Source organism: Habropoda laboriosa, unplaced genomic scaffold, assembly GCF_001263275.1.
Source record: "Habropoda laboriosa isolate 0110345459 unplaced genomic scaffold, ASM126327v1 scaffold65, whole genome shotgun sequence".
NCBI lineage: Eukaryota > Metazoa > Arthropoda > Insecta > Hymenoptera > Apidae > Habropoda > Habropoda laboriosa.
In genome coordinates, this window is record NW_017100254.1 from 3635158 (window position 1) to 3652884 (window position 17727).

General features: G+C 40.5%; 2 protein-coding genes across 2 annotated transcripts in view; both read left to right on the forward strand.

Moving 5' to 3' along the window:
* Positions 1 to 5431: 5431 nt before the first annotated feature.
* On the forward strand, positions 5432 to 6727 carry LOC108572464 (achaete-scute homolog 2-like). Its single transcript, XM_017934705.1, is given in 3 exon segments — positions 5432 to 5940; positions 5942 to 6004; positions 6352 to 6727. Coding segments are annotated over 3 exon segments (948 nt in total).
* Positions 6728 to 16100: 9373 nt separating this feature from the next.
* The window catches only part of LOC108572289 (cytochrome P450 4g15-like), a 3880-nt gene continuing 2253 nt past the window's right edge, over positions 16101 to 17727 (forward strand). Inside the window, exons 1-4 of the mRNA XM_017934489.1 lie at positions 16101 to 16239; positions 16578 to 16788; positions 17028 to 17324; positions 17484 to 17727. The exon at positions 17484 to 17727 is cut by the window's right edge and continues 177 nt beyond it. Coding sequence (XP_017789978.1) covers positions 16101 to 16239; positions 16578 to 16788; positions 17028 to 17324; positions 17484 to 17727 — 891 coding nt within the window. The remainder of the gene's footprint in view (positions 16240 to 16577; positions 16789 to 17027; positions 17325 to 17483) is intronic.

A 17727-nucleotide genomic window follows, 5' to 3' on the forward strand; every position in this document is an offset into this window, starting at 1 on the left:
AAACTTTTGGCCGGTAGTGTAAATGAAAAATGAACTATTTCTGTTTTGGTAAATTCGGTATTGACATGGAAGGAATTAGGTAACAATTTCGATCAGTTGAAGGTTCCGCGCCAGCCGAATCAAAAAGGAATTCAAGTCGCGGTTACGTGTACACACACGTCGAATATCGTGGCACAATAACGCCTAATAAAACTGCATAATATGTTGATCCGGCGTTGGCGATGCCGGCAACAAACGAACAAACGACAAGATGTTTAAAGGGGAAGGCCGACTAATTCTTGCCACCGTGGACGTTGAATGTGGCGCTCGAAAAAAGGAGAGGATTCTCAGAAGAGGCGAGAGAGGCGACCGTGTAAAAATGGGATTTTCGATAAGTTATTATCATCCGGATTTACGTATCCAGACAAACGAACTGGAGAATTCAATTCTAAAGCCTCGTTCACACCACGCGCGTGTGTGTATGCGTACAGTGCAGAATTTCGGTATTATCCGGTCAGAGAGAGTATCGATATGATTATTTGACCGTTAAAACGTTTGATAAGTTATATAGGTTTGCAGGGATCGCGAGGCTCGAGGGCCACGGCTGACAATGGGGAGGCCGAGGGATTTTAAAGCTGCATAATCTTCCGATGGGTTGCAGCATCATTTTTCGTCCGCCCGTTTTTCCCTGTTGCGCGCACTCGCCCCTCCGGCAGATTAAAGATTCCCTCCCGCGAGCCTTCCATTCGATCCAACTCTATATATCTCGTATTATACACTCCCCGTAGGCCTCTCCCTGCTTTCGTTTCACCGTTTAGGTACTTAGCCTGGCTAGTTCAGGTTCACGGGACTAGATCTAGATCGAATCTCTCGCTGTTCTAAAGAAAACTGCCTAGCTATTTTATCAAGTCTGTCAAGGACGTATTGTAGCGTTGCCCTGCTTTGTAGTGTAAACATATTGTTGTGGAATATCGCCATGTAGCGGAGAACGGTTGTACCAACGTTGTTTAAATATTTTGGAAAGATGTTTTCCAGGTGAAAGAGAAAGGACCGTTGGTAGATAGAAATATTATCTTAATATTGTTTTTTAATACAAATTTTATACAGCGAAACTATACCCCTAGTGCGCTCTTTCGTTTTGGGTCCAAAAAGACCCGAGGACCCCCTTTCGTTCGACTACGGCGGGTCAAAAAAGACCCAAAGGTCTTTCGTTCGACTATTTCGGGTCAAAAAAGACCCAAACACTTCCTTTTGACTATTTCGTGTCAAAAAAGTCCCAAAGACCAACTATTTCGGTTGAAAAAAGTCGCAAAGACCTTACGTGTAACAATTCTTGTTACCGTCCATATGAACCTAGACAATGTACTTTGAATATTACATTAAGGGAATATAAACGTGATAACAGCAAAAGTTATTAAAAAAATAAAAAAGCGACGGGTCAGAAAAGACCCGGGGACCGTACTAGGGTTAATACCGATTCTAATTTCACGTCTTTATCATTCCTAAATAAAAGACCTTGGTTTATTGTACGACTATTTGCATTTTATGCATTATTCAGTACGAAGGATTTACTTCTAACGCACACCAACTGAATTCACATAAAGTCTAACGTTAAATCCAGTCGCGACTTATTATTATAATGAGAGAACAGTAAGGGATCGCATGCCGTCCTTCTATTTCACGCTATAAATTGAATCGTACCCCCTATTATACAGGGTTGGGCTAGGTTCTCAGGCTTAGGTATATAGAATATAAACTGGATCTAGGGCAAATCCTCCGAACCTTCTTCCGAACCCTCCGATCAATTGTGAGAAACTGCACTTTGTTGTAGTTCGCCGTTTCGTTCAATTTGCAATTTACAAACGTAAAAACCAATAGGTGCACGTTCTACCTTCGTACAAAATTGACAGAAAATTGACTAGATTTCATTAAACGTGTAAATTCTGTGAAAGAAACGAAACTTTTACACGGATATGGTCAAACACGGAAACTTCGTAGTGGAAGTTCTATTTTAAGGCTGGAACTTTGCTGGCCTTCGCGAGTGCACCGCCCCGAAACACGAAACTTCCGCAGCTAGCCGAATGTCGCTCTTCCTGTTCTGCACAGGCGAAACACACGCCGCGTTAAAGTTCATTACAAGCTCTTTAAACTCCGTTACGATGAAAATGGAAATTAAACAGAAATTTCGGAGAGACGTAATCCTGCAGACGTGCAAAATGCATAATCTGATTTTTTAATCCTTCGTCGAGGACCAACGGACGCAGGGCGGAAAATTCTTTTCCTCTCGTTGTGTATTACATGTATATGGAACTGACGAAAAACAGACAAAGGAAGAGAGGAAATCGGATCGGCGAAATAATCCGTTCGTTCGTTCCAAGTCTTTGCGTCTAGGGAAACTTGAAATGTAAACTCCGGGAGGCTTTGCTACTCGCAAATGCAGATCGCACAACGCATTTCCTCGAGTTAAGTGTCCACGTAAAGGATTTACATAATCCCCGATTGACAAAGAAACCAGATTACTTTTAAAACGCACAGAGATCCGAGTGTATTTGCACAGCTACCGATTTTCTACAGGCAAATGGAATTAGTAATAGTATCGTTGGCGATTTTGGATCTTTGCTCTTAACTGCCCGCCATTTTGGATTTGTACCTATGTGAATTCACATGGCGGAACAAGTTGAATACTAATGACGACTTATTTCGCAAGATTTTTGAAGAGATCGTAGCGTATGGGCTTCCAGAGTGACATTTCTACCTAATTTATTGCTATTTGTTGCTCTAATACTGCATACATTTATTTGAACAGTTTCAAAATACAGTGGAACCTCGATAACTCGAAAACCTCTACAGAACTCTGTAAAACCTCTGCAACTCGAAGTAAAACTTACGTTAACTCGAATTATTTTCGTTTAATACGTATTTCACCTCTACAATTCTAATTCAGAAGAACTCCGACCTCCACGAGTCTACTTCTGTATATCATTCAATCGGTTCGACAACTCGATAAATCGAAACCTGAAGACTTTTCCCCATCCCCTGTTCCCAAAAAGTATCTCTTCTTTGCTGCCAAAGGCGCCATTTTATATACCAGTCAGAATCCAGTAAACAGTGAAAAGCCGTAAAACACAAAAGATCGTCAATTTTGAATGTACAAGGTGTTCCAAATTTCCAAATAACTAAAACCATTCCTACAAGCCAAAAATTATAAATTTAGCCTAAATAGTTAACAATTTCCTCGAATCATGTCACCCTTGGAAAATTTCCACTATCCGTAGATCCTACCCCAGGATCTTCGCTTTCGCGTAATTCTCCATCCAGCAAGCCCTGGCCAACTATCGAAGGATCAACGAGAGGTGCACGAATGTATTCGGCGCGCGTTCTCATTGCACGGACATAGATTGGTGGCGCGCGCAGTGTCACATAGACGGGAGCACGCATACGTTCTGGGAGCACGCAACTGGCACACGCGCTCCCCCCGACATCGGCATATGGCGCGCATGGTCCCCCTTTTCAGTTCCGTGGGAGAAGAAACGAGGGGGCTGCGGCGCGTGCTCAAAATCCCCACCATCTCTTCCCCCTCGTGCAACACGCGTTTCTCTCACGTACCCTCTCTCTCTGTTACTCGCACGTCCGTGCGCACTTCTTTCCGTCTCTCACAGGCCCTAATTCCCTCCACCGCCCCTCTTCTCCGTGACGAAACGTACAGCCCTCTGTCTCGCTCTGCACCACGGCAAAATGTTGAAACCTAACCCATCTATCGGATGTCCGCGCTCATTCTGAACGCGGACGCCATGCGGTGCGTAGCACGGAGGTCTGATCAGAAACGGGAGCTGGTATTCGCCGGGAAGAGCTGCGGGAAAAAGTGACCGATGACAGAAAACGCTGGAGGGAAGCTCCGATAAAACCGGGAAGAAAATTTTCCGACCAGACCACAGTGTTCCGAAGTGACCGCGGTCTACCGCTCGTTCCTCGAGCACGATTCTACGGGGTCGCGAGTGAATTTTCCGCGCGGGACCAGTCATGTCGAACGAGTGAATTTTTCTTTTCCTTTAAGATTCTCGTGTGAACGACGTCCTCTTCGTCGTTGTTGGTTGGACGCGTGCTTCTAACCCCCACCGACTCACCTTTCTCTACCCCTTTTACTCCCTTACCTGCCATATGTTCGCGTTCATCCATGGCGAAGTACCAAATAGACGCCTAACCCTTTTCTTCTCTCCAGCACGATGGTTCTACGCGACACGATGTTACCGTACGATTGACGGCGAATTACTCGCGACGATGGTGATTTCACGTTGAAGAGGAGAATCGCGGGAAACTCACTGTGCCTTACTTTACCTTCAACGGAACAAGTGATTTTTAGTCGTATAGACAGAAGTGTGCCTTTTAACGCCGAAACAACAGAGTGCCTGGGAACGTGAACGAGAGATGATTTCTTTCTGCTATATTGTACACTGTTAAGATCGTATAGGATCTTCGTGCAAAGTCGTTCAAGTGCTTTTCCTTGTAAATATAGGAGTAGACAATTGGTGCTATATATCATTCCTCTCCAGTCATATTGTGATAATACGATTCGAAAGATCTCGATTCCGGGCGAGTACGACGCAACACGTTGCAACTGCGTCGTGCAACGCGAGAAATCCAATACTGATAATGTATGAAAAGGGAAAAATGCGCGACGGAGATTCAGCGAGATTGTGAAGAATAATTTCCAAGGAGTCGACGACCGTCGCGGAGAAGAATAGACGGTGACCTCATGCTTTACTTAGGTCGTTGTGACCGACAACGAGACAATTGGATCTTGGTTCGGGTCATCAGGTTCGCCATTTGGTAGAGAACACAGACTGACCCGTGTCGACCGTCGAAAATTCCTCTTGCACCGAATAGATCACTAAAAAGGAAATACGCTATCTCGCACCTGTTTTCACTCGCAAAAAGTCACGGAAGAAAGTAGAAAAGGAAGAAAGTTCGATATTTTTTATATGTTTGCCAGGAGAAATATCGTGAACCGTGGAGGTGTTACTTTCACGAAAGCCAAACGACCAAGTTTATCAATGAAATTTCGATATTATCCACGCAATCTCGACGATCTTCAGCGTCTCAATTCTCGTAAGATACTTTGACCCAGATCTAAACGCTGAATCGAACAGTCGTCCAACCGTCTATGTTGATAATCATCCTCGCGTTCGAGGGGAGAGCGCGTTTTATTTATAAGTCTATCAATTAGACTCGTCCTCGAAAGGCATTAGAGTCGATAAGTAACTGGTCGACAACGCTATTCTCACGACATAAACTCGCTCTACTACGATCGCTCCACGATACCAAGCGTAACGTCATATTTTCCAAGCGAGAAACAGATCCGTCAGCTTACCTCGAGGGACCAATGAGACTTTCGTACAGCGAATTATACTTTTCAACCAGAGTGTCGAAGTAAAGGAAAGAAACAGCGATCACGATGACGACTATGGGTGTCACGGTGTTCTGCAACAGGGTACAAATAAACGGGAACGATCAGGAGCAGCTGATGCTGTTGAGAACGCTGCAGGATAACGAGAGCAACATAATCGGCAATCAGCCTCACTTGATCATCCCGAAAAACAGCAACAACGGTGGTAACGCGGATTCGGTGACAGTACTGCCGCCGTACGATCCATCCAGATTGAAGAAACACGGGAAGAACGGTCAACCGCCACCGGTGGCGGTCGCGCGAAGAAACGCTCGCGAGAGGAATCGCGTTAGACAGGTGAACAATGGATTCGCTACCCTAAGACAGCACATTCCGAGCCACATAGCCGCGGGCTACGGAGACAGAGGTAAGAAGCTGTCGAAAGTGGAAACCCTGCGAATGGCCGTGGAGTACATTAGGGGACTTCAAAGGCTGCTCGCCGAGGCTGATGGGGTTGAATACGATTCGAAGGTTACCGCCGCGCAATGCGCGCCTTCACCCACCAGCAGCGGTCCTGGCCGACGACGACGTGGAACAGCTGGAGGACGACGAGGAGAACGGGAAGCAAAAACTTACATTCAAGTAATTGCTTATACAGTTTTTTGGGGGGGGCTGGGTTACTTGCTAGGTTAATTTGGTCTAGGTACTTCTTTTCTAATTGACACTGGAACGATCGGCCGGGTCAAAAATGGGTCAACTTGATTTATTAATTTTACAATCACATAAAAATTTGCTTTTCGAAGGTCTCTAATGGGTCAACTTTGACCCGGCCAGTCGTTCTAGTCGAGTCAGAATTTCAGTAGCTAGCGCTTATCTGCATGGCTAACGAAACAAGCCAAGTGGTTAATTCTAACGAATAATGAAAATTGCATATGAATAGTATGATAACGGTTACGTTCATGTTATTGCAGACTGTCGCCGAATCGAAGCGCGGTTCCATCGCCACGCGACTACTACGCGTCCTCGGTGGGGGACGAGGAGAATTTCGAACCGAGGACACTATCGAACGCGCAGAATTTTTCCCGTCTCTCCCCTAACTCGGTGGCGTCTCCTCCTTCCGAGTATTATGGACAAAACGAGGAGAACCTCGAGCCTCGGATTCTGTCGCCGTACAGCGGTGCGGAGGACAGTGAAGAGGGTGCGGCCACCGTTTACGCGGCGAGTCCGGAAACCTTTTCTGGTGCCCTGTATTGTAAGCAAGAGATCACCGAGTCTGGTGAATTCATGGACGTCGTCAGCTGGTGGGAACAGGAGCAGGGCAGGCTAGTACATCAGCAACACACCCAACGTCTCACACATGTGTAATAAAAAGGTTGGTGTACTTTCGTTTCCTGTGTGCAATCTAAAAATTTTAAGTATCAACTGCACACTTTGAATTTCGAGGCGACCTTGAAATTCTGCGACAATTTTCAACTGTCCCCTCGATATTGTGCAATTTTTACAAACAGACCCGGGCAATGTTACCTCACATTGGTGAAAATGACAGAGTCCTGGTGGAGTAGAGTGTTCGTTGGAGCACTTTAAGTGGCTTGAAAACGACAGGGCTGTCGATGGTAGCCCGCGCACGTGACAACTACTTCAAGGAAGCGTCGCTAAGTGGAAACTCGTATTCGGCGTTTCCTCTCGAACACGTGCTCAAGCGGCGACGCTCCCGAAAATAAACTTTATGTGTGTCCGAAACCACTTTGCGAAGTGCGTGCCGAAGTGACACGTACGGCTCGTCCCATTCCTCGATAGACACTTCCTATTTCGAAAACTGTGCAATTCTTGTAGGAAACGTCCCTACAAAATGTTCAGTGTACAGCAGAAATATCTCGAACGACGAAGTTAAGTTACACACCGTGTGTTTGGTATTCACGTTCTACTTCGTCGATTCGTAGATGCACGTCAAAAGGGAAGATAATGCAGACTCTGAAGACTCGCTATATAGCGTTTATCTCGTGATAAGATTACGGCTGAAGTGTACTTCGCGTCGATATTCAGGCGAAATGTCGATTCGTAGATGCACGTCAAAAGGGAAGATAATGCAGACTCTGAAGACTCGCTATAGCGTTTATCTCGTGATAAGATTACGGCTGAAGTGTACTTCGCGTCGATATTCAGGCGAAAGCAGTCCTTCTCGATGCAACATGTGAAGTATCCTAAAAGAGAGCATGTGTCGGGGAAATTTCAACTTCACGCCAGCTCTGGTGCCAATGCGGTGCCTTCAGAAGCTCGTAACCATGAGAGAGCCGAGCTGTTCGACCATTTTGCCATATGTTAGATACCCTCCTCGAAATATCTCTTCCTCCAGACCTTGCCCAATCTTCACTAGCGTCTAATTACTTCTTTTCGTGGTGGGTTCGTAGAGAGACGCAAATAGAAATTGACGATTTCGTTAGAAAGAGATACGCAACGAACGCATTCCGTCGAGTCAATCGGATAGAACGTTTGATGCACGTGCACACGTATCGATTCTTGAGGCAACCATAAGGCGACAGAAGCTTTTCGTATTCCTAACATATGGGTAGCGAGCAAACAGTTGTTAAGTAAAGAATACGGGAAACAATTTCGTTCAAATTGAACAAGCTTCCTATCTTACGCTTCTTCTTTTCTTCGAGACAAATCTACGTTCGCTACTTCGATATGTACAGGGTGGTCGTGTTTAATTGGTACAGAAGCTGTAGGACTCGATCTGTGACACGAGGACAGAGAATGAAATGATTTTGTGCGTTCTGCGTTCACTATTTCTCTAATTCTGCTGCTTGGAGTTGAAGAAAATTAACGGTACATACAGGGTGGTTGCATTGAATTCACACAGAAAGTGTATACTCCATGTGTGACACGAGGACAGAGAATTAAATGATTTTCTACGTTCTACGTTCACAATTTCTCTAACTCTGCTACTTGGAGTTGAAGAGAATTAACGATACATACAGGGTGGTCACATTTAAATCACACAGAAACTGTACTCGAGGTGTGACACGAGGACAGAGGATGTTCCTTGAGAGAAATGATTTTCTACCCTCCCAATTTCTCCACTCTACGCTTAAAGTTAAAGAAAATTAAACGATATATACAGGGTGGTCACATTTAAATCACACAGAAACTGTACTCGAGGTGTGACACGAGGACAGAGGATGTTTATTGAAAGAAATGATTTTCTACCCTCCCAATTTCTCCACTCTACGCTTAAAGTTAAAGAAAATTAAACGATATATACAGGGTGGTCACATCTAACTCGCACAAAAGTTGTACTCCATATGTGACACAAGGACAGAGAATGTTCACTGAAAGAAATGATTTTCTACATTCCCAACTTCTCTTAAAGTTAAAGAAAATTAATCGATGTATACAGGGTGGTCACATCTAACTCGCACAAAAGTTGTACTCCATATGTGACACAAGGACAGAGAATGTTCACTGAAAGAAATGATTTTCTACCTTCACAACTTCTCTTAAAGTTAAAGAAAATTAATCGATGTATACAGGGTGGTCACGTCTAATTCGCAGGGAAGCTGTGACACGAGTGCACGAAACGATTTTTTGTCAGGCAAGTAGAAAGGTGGAAAAGGGCGAGGTGATGGGAATAGAACGTGTATTCTAGGGAGTAAGAAGTCTCACGCGAGGGTCCGGCCAAACGACCGGCCGAGCGAACAAGTAATTCTCGACAATTATAAAGTGAGGTCATCTACGAAATTTACGAGATGCGTCGCCGCGGCAAATTAATTTAATAAATTCCTTCCTTGGCTCCCGGTCACGTTGATATCGTCCCGTTTGCTCGCGAGCCCATCGGCCTTCTTTCGGCTTCTCTCCGCTCTGCTCTACTCTTCTCTCTCCTCTTCTTCGCTCTTCTTTCTCTCGTTTCGCGTCACCAGAACGCGGTTCTTGTAACCAACACGACCAAGCTTCAACCCTACTTCAATCCTTTTACTGCATTTTACTTCTTCAGACGTTTTCAAAATTATACACTGTTCTAAGACTTTTACTGCACTTCTAATTTCATCCTTAACACGTGTGACGCACCAGTTTTCATGATAGAACGGTATTACCTACGTATAACATAGAAAAATGCTCAATTTGAGTACTTAACAAATGTTAGGCGTGTATAAGTGCAGGCATCTATCGTGTTATGTAAAACTGAAGAAAATATAGGTATTAAGAATGTAAGTCAAAATAATTCGAAGGATAGTGCTGCAAATTTTATAATCTTTCTTTTCTAATATCTATATCAGATTTACAACTGCCACTGTTCAACCGACCAGCAAATTTGATAATGTGGGTATCGTGCGCGTGTGGACAATACTCAATAGTATTTCCACTCCATTTCCTTAATTATCTTTTTGGTAAATCGTGTGGCCTCGTTCTCTTCGATCTTCCGACTCTTGAAGTTTGTGTCAGGTTTTTAGCCGATAATTAATTTTCCAATTTTCATTTAATTTTTTAATCTATTCTTTTACCTATTTTTAAAAAATTACCGTCTGCCGCACACACACACGTTACGCGTTCAAATCTTCCGCGGTGAAAGGGTTAATTGCGATGATCTTTCCTCGGGGGACACACGAAAAGCCGGAAACTGTTCGATGAAATTTCTTCTCGAACTAATGATTAAGTATCTCCTTTGCATACGTGTAATACGTGCGCAAGTTGGCCGAAATTTCTTACGGCGAGTAAAAGTACAGGGATGCCGGTAGCGTCTTAACCCCGACCGTTAATCGGCTGCATTTTTTGCCGAGACGCGTGACATACGGCGTGCAATTACGTTTATTTGTAAATGATAGGTATAAATTGTTGCTTTTACGAGGATAAAGGATGTTATTGCTAGAAAGTGCAACGAAGCCGCGAGGCGCAGTTCATTTTTGCTCGACGTGACCTTAAAAAAGTTGCTGAGTTATTTTTCACCTTTTCTTGTTTCTTTTTCTCATGAAAGTGAAGAAATTGAAATATTTCTTGGATCGAAGAAAACGGACTTGCGTTTCTTTTTTTAAGAAATTTGTTGCTTTACGTTTAATCCTTTCGCTAAGAAGAGCGTGCATATACGCCCATATAATACGGAGAATTTGTTAACTTATTTTCGTATTTCACGAATAAAATATTGGTGTCGGTAGAAAGTTAAGCAATACTAGAAGGCACTAGACATTTAACTATCATGAAGCAGTTGATTTTCAATCACTATCCTAATTTTTTGCCTGCTTTAAATAATAATTGTTTTATTCAGTTCATAGCGAACACTTTTAGTGTCATTTACCCATTTCTATATTTTCTGTAACAATTTTTTACGTTCTCGTGAAATCATAGTAAATCCTACTCAGAATGCCCATTTTTTAAACATTTTCACGTCGATACACGTTTCCAAAATAAACATTTATGCAACATATTTTAAATATGAAATCTGGAAACAACCTCGGACATTTTCTTTACCAGCACAAGGTTTAAACTTGCAAATAATTATCAACAATTAGGTTTCAACCCATCGAGAAGAAAGAATAACGGAATGTTCGAAAATTTCACACGACTCGACTCGACAATTTTTCTGTTTTCGCTTTTTTTACTTTTACACAAGAAAACACGTTCGTATTTTCTCCCTTTAAGAAGTTCAACTGCGTCGTAAAACGAAGTGGCAGTAAGGTTTACACCGGCTTGTCGTTATTCTTCTCCTTCGACTTACCTCATGAGGAACAAAAGAATTTAAAGGTCAGTCATGCTGGTAACCCGCATGTTCGCTATCTTATCAATAAACATTACCAGCATGGCAATGTGACTGTGCTCCTATCGGCGACGGTTTGGAGTTGATTGTGCTGTTTGAAAATTAAACCTTTTCCGCGCAAAAAGATTCACATATTCTCGCAAATTTCCCGTGAATTACTTAATTTTCTCTAATTAGCTAAACATTCAATTAACAGAATTATATTTGAAGCGTGCAATAAGAAAGTACACATAGACGGGAATTTCCGTGTAAATTTTCCGGGGATTTAAATACTTTTCTCACGATCTTAGCAGGGTGCCTGCGAAATTCTTAATTCTCGCTGATCCAGGCAAACAAGGATCTTCACGATCAAGCTGAATGGAGCACAATAGCCAGGTGGGACAATGTACTAAGGTCTCGCGGAGTTCTCTCCTCCTCGGAACCGAGAGAATTTCCAAATCGTGGGGACACAATGTGGAAACTGTTTTGTCAAATAAATCACGGAGAATGAACTTCAGGGGCTCTGTGAAAGTAACGGTATTTTTACTGAAAAATCCTGTCCCTGTATCCATCTTCTTGCAAGGGACGTCGGTTATGTGTCACACGACGATTTTGATGAAATTTGCGTACGATTTAGCACTCACAAGCTTAACCCTTTCCAGCTCAATGAGCTCAAATCGATTCGTTGCAGATATTTCGTATTTCGTGTGTTTTTAAGTAATAAATAAACGATTTCGCCTTGTATTTCCACCAAATTCACCTGGATCCACTAAAAAGTTTCACTTGAGGGGCAAAAATAATTTAGCAAATTAATTTCAAATTTTTGTGAAAGAGTCCCTCTATAATTTGGGCCAAAAAGGGGTAAACCAAGGGTGAAACGTACATTTCCCTCAATATCTCAAAGAATAATTAAGTTGCTTAATTGTTACTTATTATGTTTCAGGTTCAAGCATGGATTCGAGCATGCAACTCGCTGGAGTGATCTCACGAAACTGAAACGAACATTTACTTCGGGATGAAATTTCAACGGAACTTGAAATAGTGAAACGGCAGCAAGGATCACAACCTGTACTTACTACGCAAAGTACTTCCTCGTAGACAACACACTGCCTATGACGTCTTTCCGCCTCGATTTTACTTCTTATTCCACGTTGCACCCACGGTGATTACCAAAAAAAAACCATTTCTCACCTGAACAATATCATCTTCATTCTGGACTAATTCGAATAGTTTCCCGAAAATCGCGAATCTCGAGAAAAGACTCAAACGGTAAATAAGGATTTTTTCGTTTTATGAAAATCGGAGTATATTTTTAAACGTAGGCAATAAAAGATTGTATAAATTTACACTGTTCTAACTTACATTATGTGTTAATTAATTTTTAATCGTTATAATATGAAAATGAATTATTATTTCAAATCTCTTTACAGAATAGCTATGTTTAAACATTCGAGTTTTCATATACATGCAAATATAACAGAATATAAATATCGCTATTTACTAATTAATTTTTAATTGTTATTACGTGGAAATGAATATTTCAGATATCTCTTTGCAAAGAAGATTCCAATTTCCCTTTATACGTGCAAATTAAAAAAGAATCAAAGCAACCGAACGACGAAAATTTTCAGCAAATTCTTCCTTTCTCGCGGTTCAACCATTCAACAATTGTTAATATTTCCGAACGAAACGCAACCATATATCCTGATAATTTTAAGCACGAAACAGAAAATGTTCGATCACGTTTTAAGGTATCTACGAATTAATCCTTGTAGACATCTTAAAACAGAAACGACCATGAATTAGTCTTAACAGATACTGTTGTCTATGTTATTTATACTAAAAAAGAGGAAAAAAACAAATCGTATAAATTCTTGTTAAACGAATACAGTAAATTCTCCACAAGTGTCAGTCCGCAAGGAAGCTAAACCTGACACTTGTAGAATCCAAACTGACTGACACTTGTAGAAAATTTACTGCATACCGTTTCTTTAGGGAAATATTGAAATTCCAACGAAACAATGTTATGTCAAATTCGAAACATAAATGAAAAAATAGAAAATAGTATTTTCGATATTTGACAAATGTTTGAAAATTTAAGTACTGCGTTAAACGAACAACGAAATTTACATACTCTTCATGTTTCGTATATTTTCTTCTTCGTATTAATACCCGCGCAAATGATCCATTAGGCGAAAGTCAATAACGAAAATTGAACATCGAAATAGCGAATTGAGAGGAGTTGTACATACAGAAGAAGTGCCTTAGGTGAAATTAAGAGGAAATCGTATCGAAACCAACGAAACTATTTTTTCTACTTGATATTTTTTGACGAGTATTTAAAGAGACACTTTCCTATTTATGTGTACGTACAATGTCGTCCATTAAGTAGTTAGGATATACATATACAACGTAAGGCAATAAACATGAAAAGAAAGGGAAACAATTTCGCGTGCCAAGGAGAGGAAGAGAGTTTCTTTGTTCTCATGATATTATATTTTAATTAATTACTACGTCTCGGTCAGTATGCGTTGGATAAGGAGAAGCGGGAAATTTAAACGAGTTACCTTGCAAATTTCTGTTTCTCAACGAGTATAAAGCGAGAAATGCGAATTATTACTTAAAATCAAAAGTGTATCTTCGGTATTGTTATAAATCTTGTTTCGACTTTCACTTGTGTATCATTTCTTCTTTTTTTTTTTTTTTTTTTTTTTTTTTTTTTTTTTTTTTTTTTTTTTTTTTTTTTGAACGATCGCGAAAAGATCGTCACGTCGGTAATGCAGAATTTTGTTGTAAATGTTTTTGTACTAGCCTGATGTACTTGATTAATTCTATTAATTTAATTAAGCGAGAAGTTAAGTTGAAGGACAACGCAGCGACACGTTCGCCACACTTAATTGTAAAGCGCACAAGAATTATTCGTCTGATTGATCGTATATGAGGGAGACAATTGTATAAAAGTCTTAAATTATTCTGCGTTTAATGCGATATACAGTGAGTAAAAACTCTGTAAATACAAGTGCCTTGATAATGACTATAATAAGCATTCTTTTTTACTTGCCTCTGCTGTAACAATGTTTACGATATATTTAAAATACATTTTAATTATTTATGATTACGTCGATGTTTGTTTTTCCCAACTTGAGCCGATTTTTCGGAAGGTTTGAAAACCTGACGAGTCGATTTTTGGATACTTTTTCTGGGACCTTTAAACCTAATGCAACACACACATAAATAAATTTGTAGTTGACGCTAAATTTATGTAATTTCCTCTTATTACAATAAAATTATTAAAATAGGAAATGAAGAATTTTAGAAATTAAACGTTATTCGATTTTAAAGTTATCTGGTTCTTTTCTAAACGAAATAATGTAAATTCTGTAAGAAATGCAGCCGGAAGTAGGCGCGAGACTGCCGTGCAATTTCTCTATTAATTTTTTTAACTTTCTTAAACGAAATTAATTGAAATGTAAATTAATAGAGAATGAGTAACGGTAGAAAGGTATTTTTAATATAAATTTGCTACTGTTTCGTAAATAAATTTGTAAGTACAACTACAATGCAATTAAACAGTTTCAGTATTCTCTTATTGAATATTTCATTAATTTCATGTTGAAAATTCACTTCTCCAAATTTTAAAGAAATTGCACGGCAGTCTCGCGCCTACTTCCGGCTGCATTTCTTACAGAATTTACATTCTTACCACAATACGCGCCCATTATTCGTGAATCATTTCCGTTCTGAATATCGCATACTGTTTCCCCAAAATTACAATAAATGAATCACGTGCATACGTATTTCCTACGATTTCTCCAAATTGTGCACAACAATTTTTATTTGCATTATTCCGATCAAACAGAACAGTCCTACTATTTCTCACAAATATTAACACACTATTTCATAATTTTGTGAATTTGGCCCCGCTCGACCAAACTCGCCGGAAAAAAAGTTCCCTTCCCCATACCTGTCTATCCCTTTATGTCCCGTTTTTTTTCTCTCATTATTCTCGAGGGTCGATTTCCGGATGTGTTCCATACAGGGGGTGAAGAAAGTTGCTACGTCACTTCTGGAAGAACTCGTTTCGACCAGTGATCGTTATACCCGTTCCCTTGTCTCTTCGTTCTTTCACGGCGCATCTTGGTAACGTTACACGTATTTGTGCGCAACAACATGTCACTATCACTCGCGATTAGGGATGAGAAAATCGGAATTACCCTCGAGGAGGGGAGAAACGTGTTTCGCGAAAAATATCTCCCGAAATATTGGGTTGACAGAAAAATTCGTACAGTTTCTCAAGCAACCTGGACCAAATCGCCTAGAAAGTTTGCAAATTCTAGGAAGATGGTATCGCGAGACTGTCTGAAAGACAGCGAAAGATGGCGGAAGAAAATGGCATATGCGGTCGAATAAATCTTCTGCAAATATATCTAATGGTTGTGTCTCAGTTTCACGTTAGAACGCTACTAATTTTTGTTCCAATCCAATAATTATTTCATTCATATTCCAAGTGCAGACTGACGATGTAGCAAGTGAAACAAAAAATTGGTGCAGACAGGTAGAGGGTCTGCAGACATTTGTAATTTGCTTCACAAATAAGCTGACAAAAACTTAAGGTCACCGTATAATTACTATTAAAAAAGGACAAGAAGCTTTGCATACGTTTAAGCGAACCATATAAGTACCCTGGAGGATACGAGAGGATTCATTGGTAAATGAATTCTCGATGGTGAGTTCCAGCCGCCATTGTTGCACGCGTGAGAAAGTCTTTATCATAAGTAATGATTTCCATTCGCGTGAATAAGTATACAGCTACTTCCTTATTAAATAAATAATCTTCAGCATCGTGGTTTTGCTCGAAGCTTCAAAATTGTAAAGATACTTCGATCACTATTGTGAAATTTCTTTGTAATAAAGGGAATAGAGAAAGTGGAGGAATTTTGATTACATTTGGAATGAAAAGAAGCTAGCTAAAATATTTCTAAACTATCCAAGTTTACGAAGAAGTGCGTAACGATGGAGTCGTTGACATTTGCAACGTCTTATTTGCAAACGCCTGTCTCTTATGTGCTCGTGGCGATTGCAACAACTGTGTTTGCTATTTACTTCTACATCGAAAACTTGCGAGCGATTCAAATGGCGAGGAAAATTCCAGGTGTGTAAAAATAAGGATTCGTTTCATGTTTCATTCTAAATTTCTTGAACCAGCCACTCACGACCAAGTTTATGTGAATAATTGTCACACGATTTTCACTTAGAAAATTTTCTGTAAAATGTCGTACAATCCACGACTGAAACATTGACAAATCTTCTCCAAATGATGGAAAACTAGTAATGTGTGCTACTTGTACATAAAAATACTATACAATTCTTACGACATAATACAATATTTTTTATGTTAATATTTATAACACTGTGTACTTGCATAAGCACAGAAAGTATTACTTTCGAAAGAAGAACATGTAAATTGTAACGAGTTCGCTTCACTTCCAGGCCCAAAAACGGTGCCAATTTTAGGAAACGCGTTAATAACCCTCGGTATACAGCCAAACGACGTCGTGAACAAAGTGCTCGAATACGACATACACGGGCCTGTAGTTCGTGCTTTCTTAGGACCTAAAGTATTTATTTTCCTCTACCATCCTCGGGACGTCGAAATTATCCTCAGCAGTCCAATGCATATTGACAAATCCCCGGAGTACAGGTGACAAATTTTACACAATATCTGTTAAAAGTACTACCTTCTATGTATCGCAAGATTTCATATTTACAATCTTGCAGGGAAAACAGATTTTACCCAATTATTATCATCGTCAGTTTCATAAATTTTACTCAAGATTAGACGTTTATAATATAAGAAAAAGTATCGTGGTATATATTACTTTTCAAACCTTCACCGAGTTAATAAAGAAATGAACAAAATTCGTAAACACCTTTTCACAGGTATTTCAAACCTTGGTTGGGAGAAGGATTGCTCATCAGCGCCGGTGAAAAATGGAGGACACACAGAAAAATCATAGCTCCTACGTTTCATTTGAGCGTACTGAAATCATTCGTACCGTTCTTTTACGAGAACAGCAGAGATTTGGTGGAACGTCTTCGCGACGAAGTCGGAAAGGAGTTCGATTGTCACGACTATTTGTCGGAAACCACTGTTGACATTTTAGTGGAAACAGCAATGGGGCTGAGAGAGACGAAGAAGGATAACAGTGGTTACGATTACGCGATGGCTGTGATGAAGTGAGTATGTGCGGAAGTTATAAGTTGAAAAGTTAATTAGCTAGTTAACAACGTCGAATTTTTATCAAATTGTCAGACATTTCGAAGAATACTGATCCGTCGTCGAAATTGAACTGTACGTTTATCTAATATATTCTGAATATTCGTGATTCGAAATAGAATGTGTGACATCGTTCATCGACGGACGTTCCAGCTATACCTGCGACACGACATTCTCTTTCAATTCACGAATTACGCGAAAGAGCAAAAGCAACTGCTAGACATTATTCATGCGTTAAGCTCGGAAGTAATTCGAAAGAAGACGGAAGAATTCGACAGAAATACCTCCTCGAATGTTGAAGACGATGTGATGAGATCGAAAGAAATTCCTCCGCTGGAGATAATTGAACCGAATGGCAAAAAG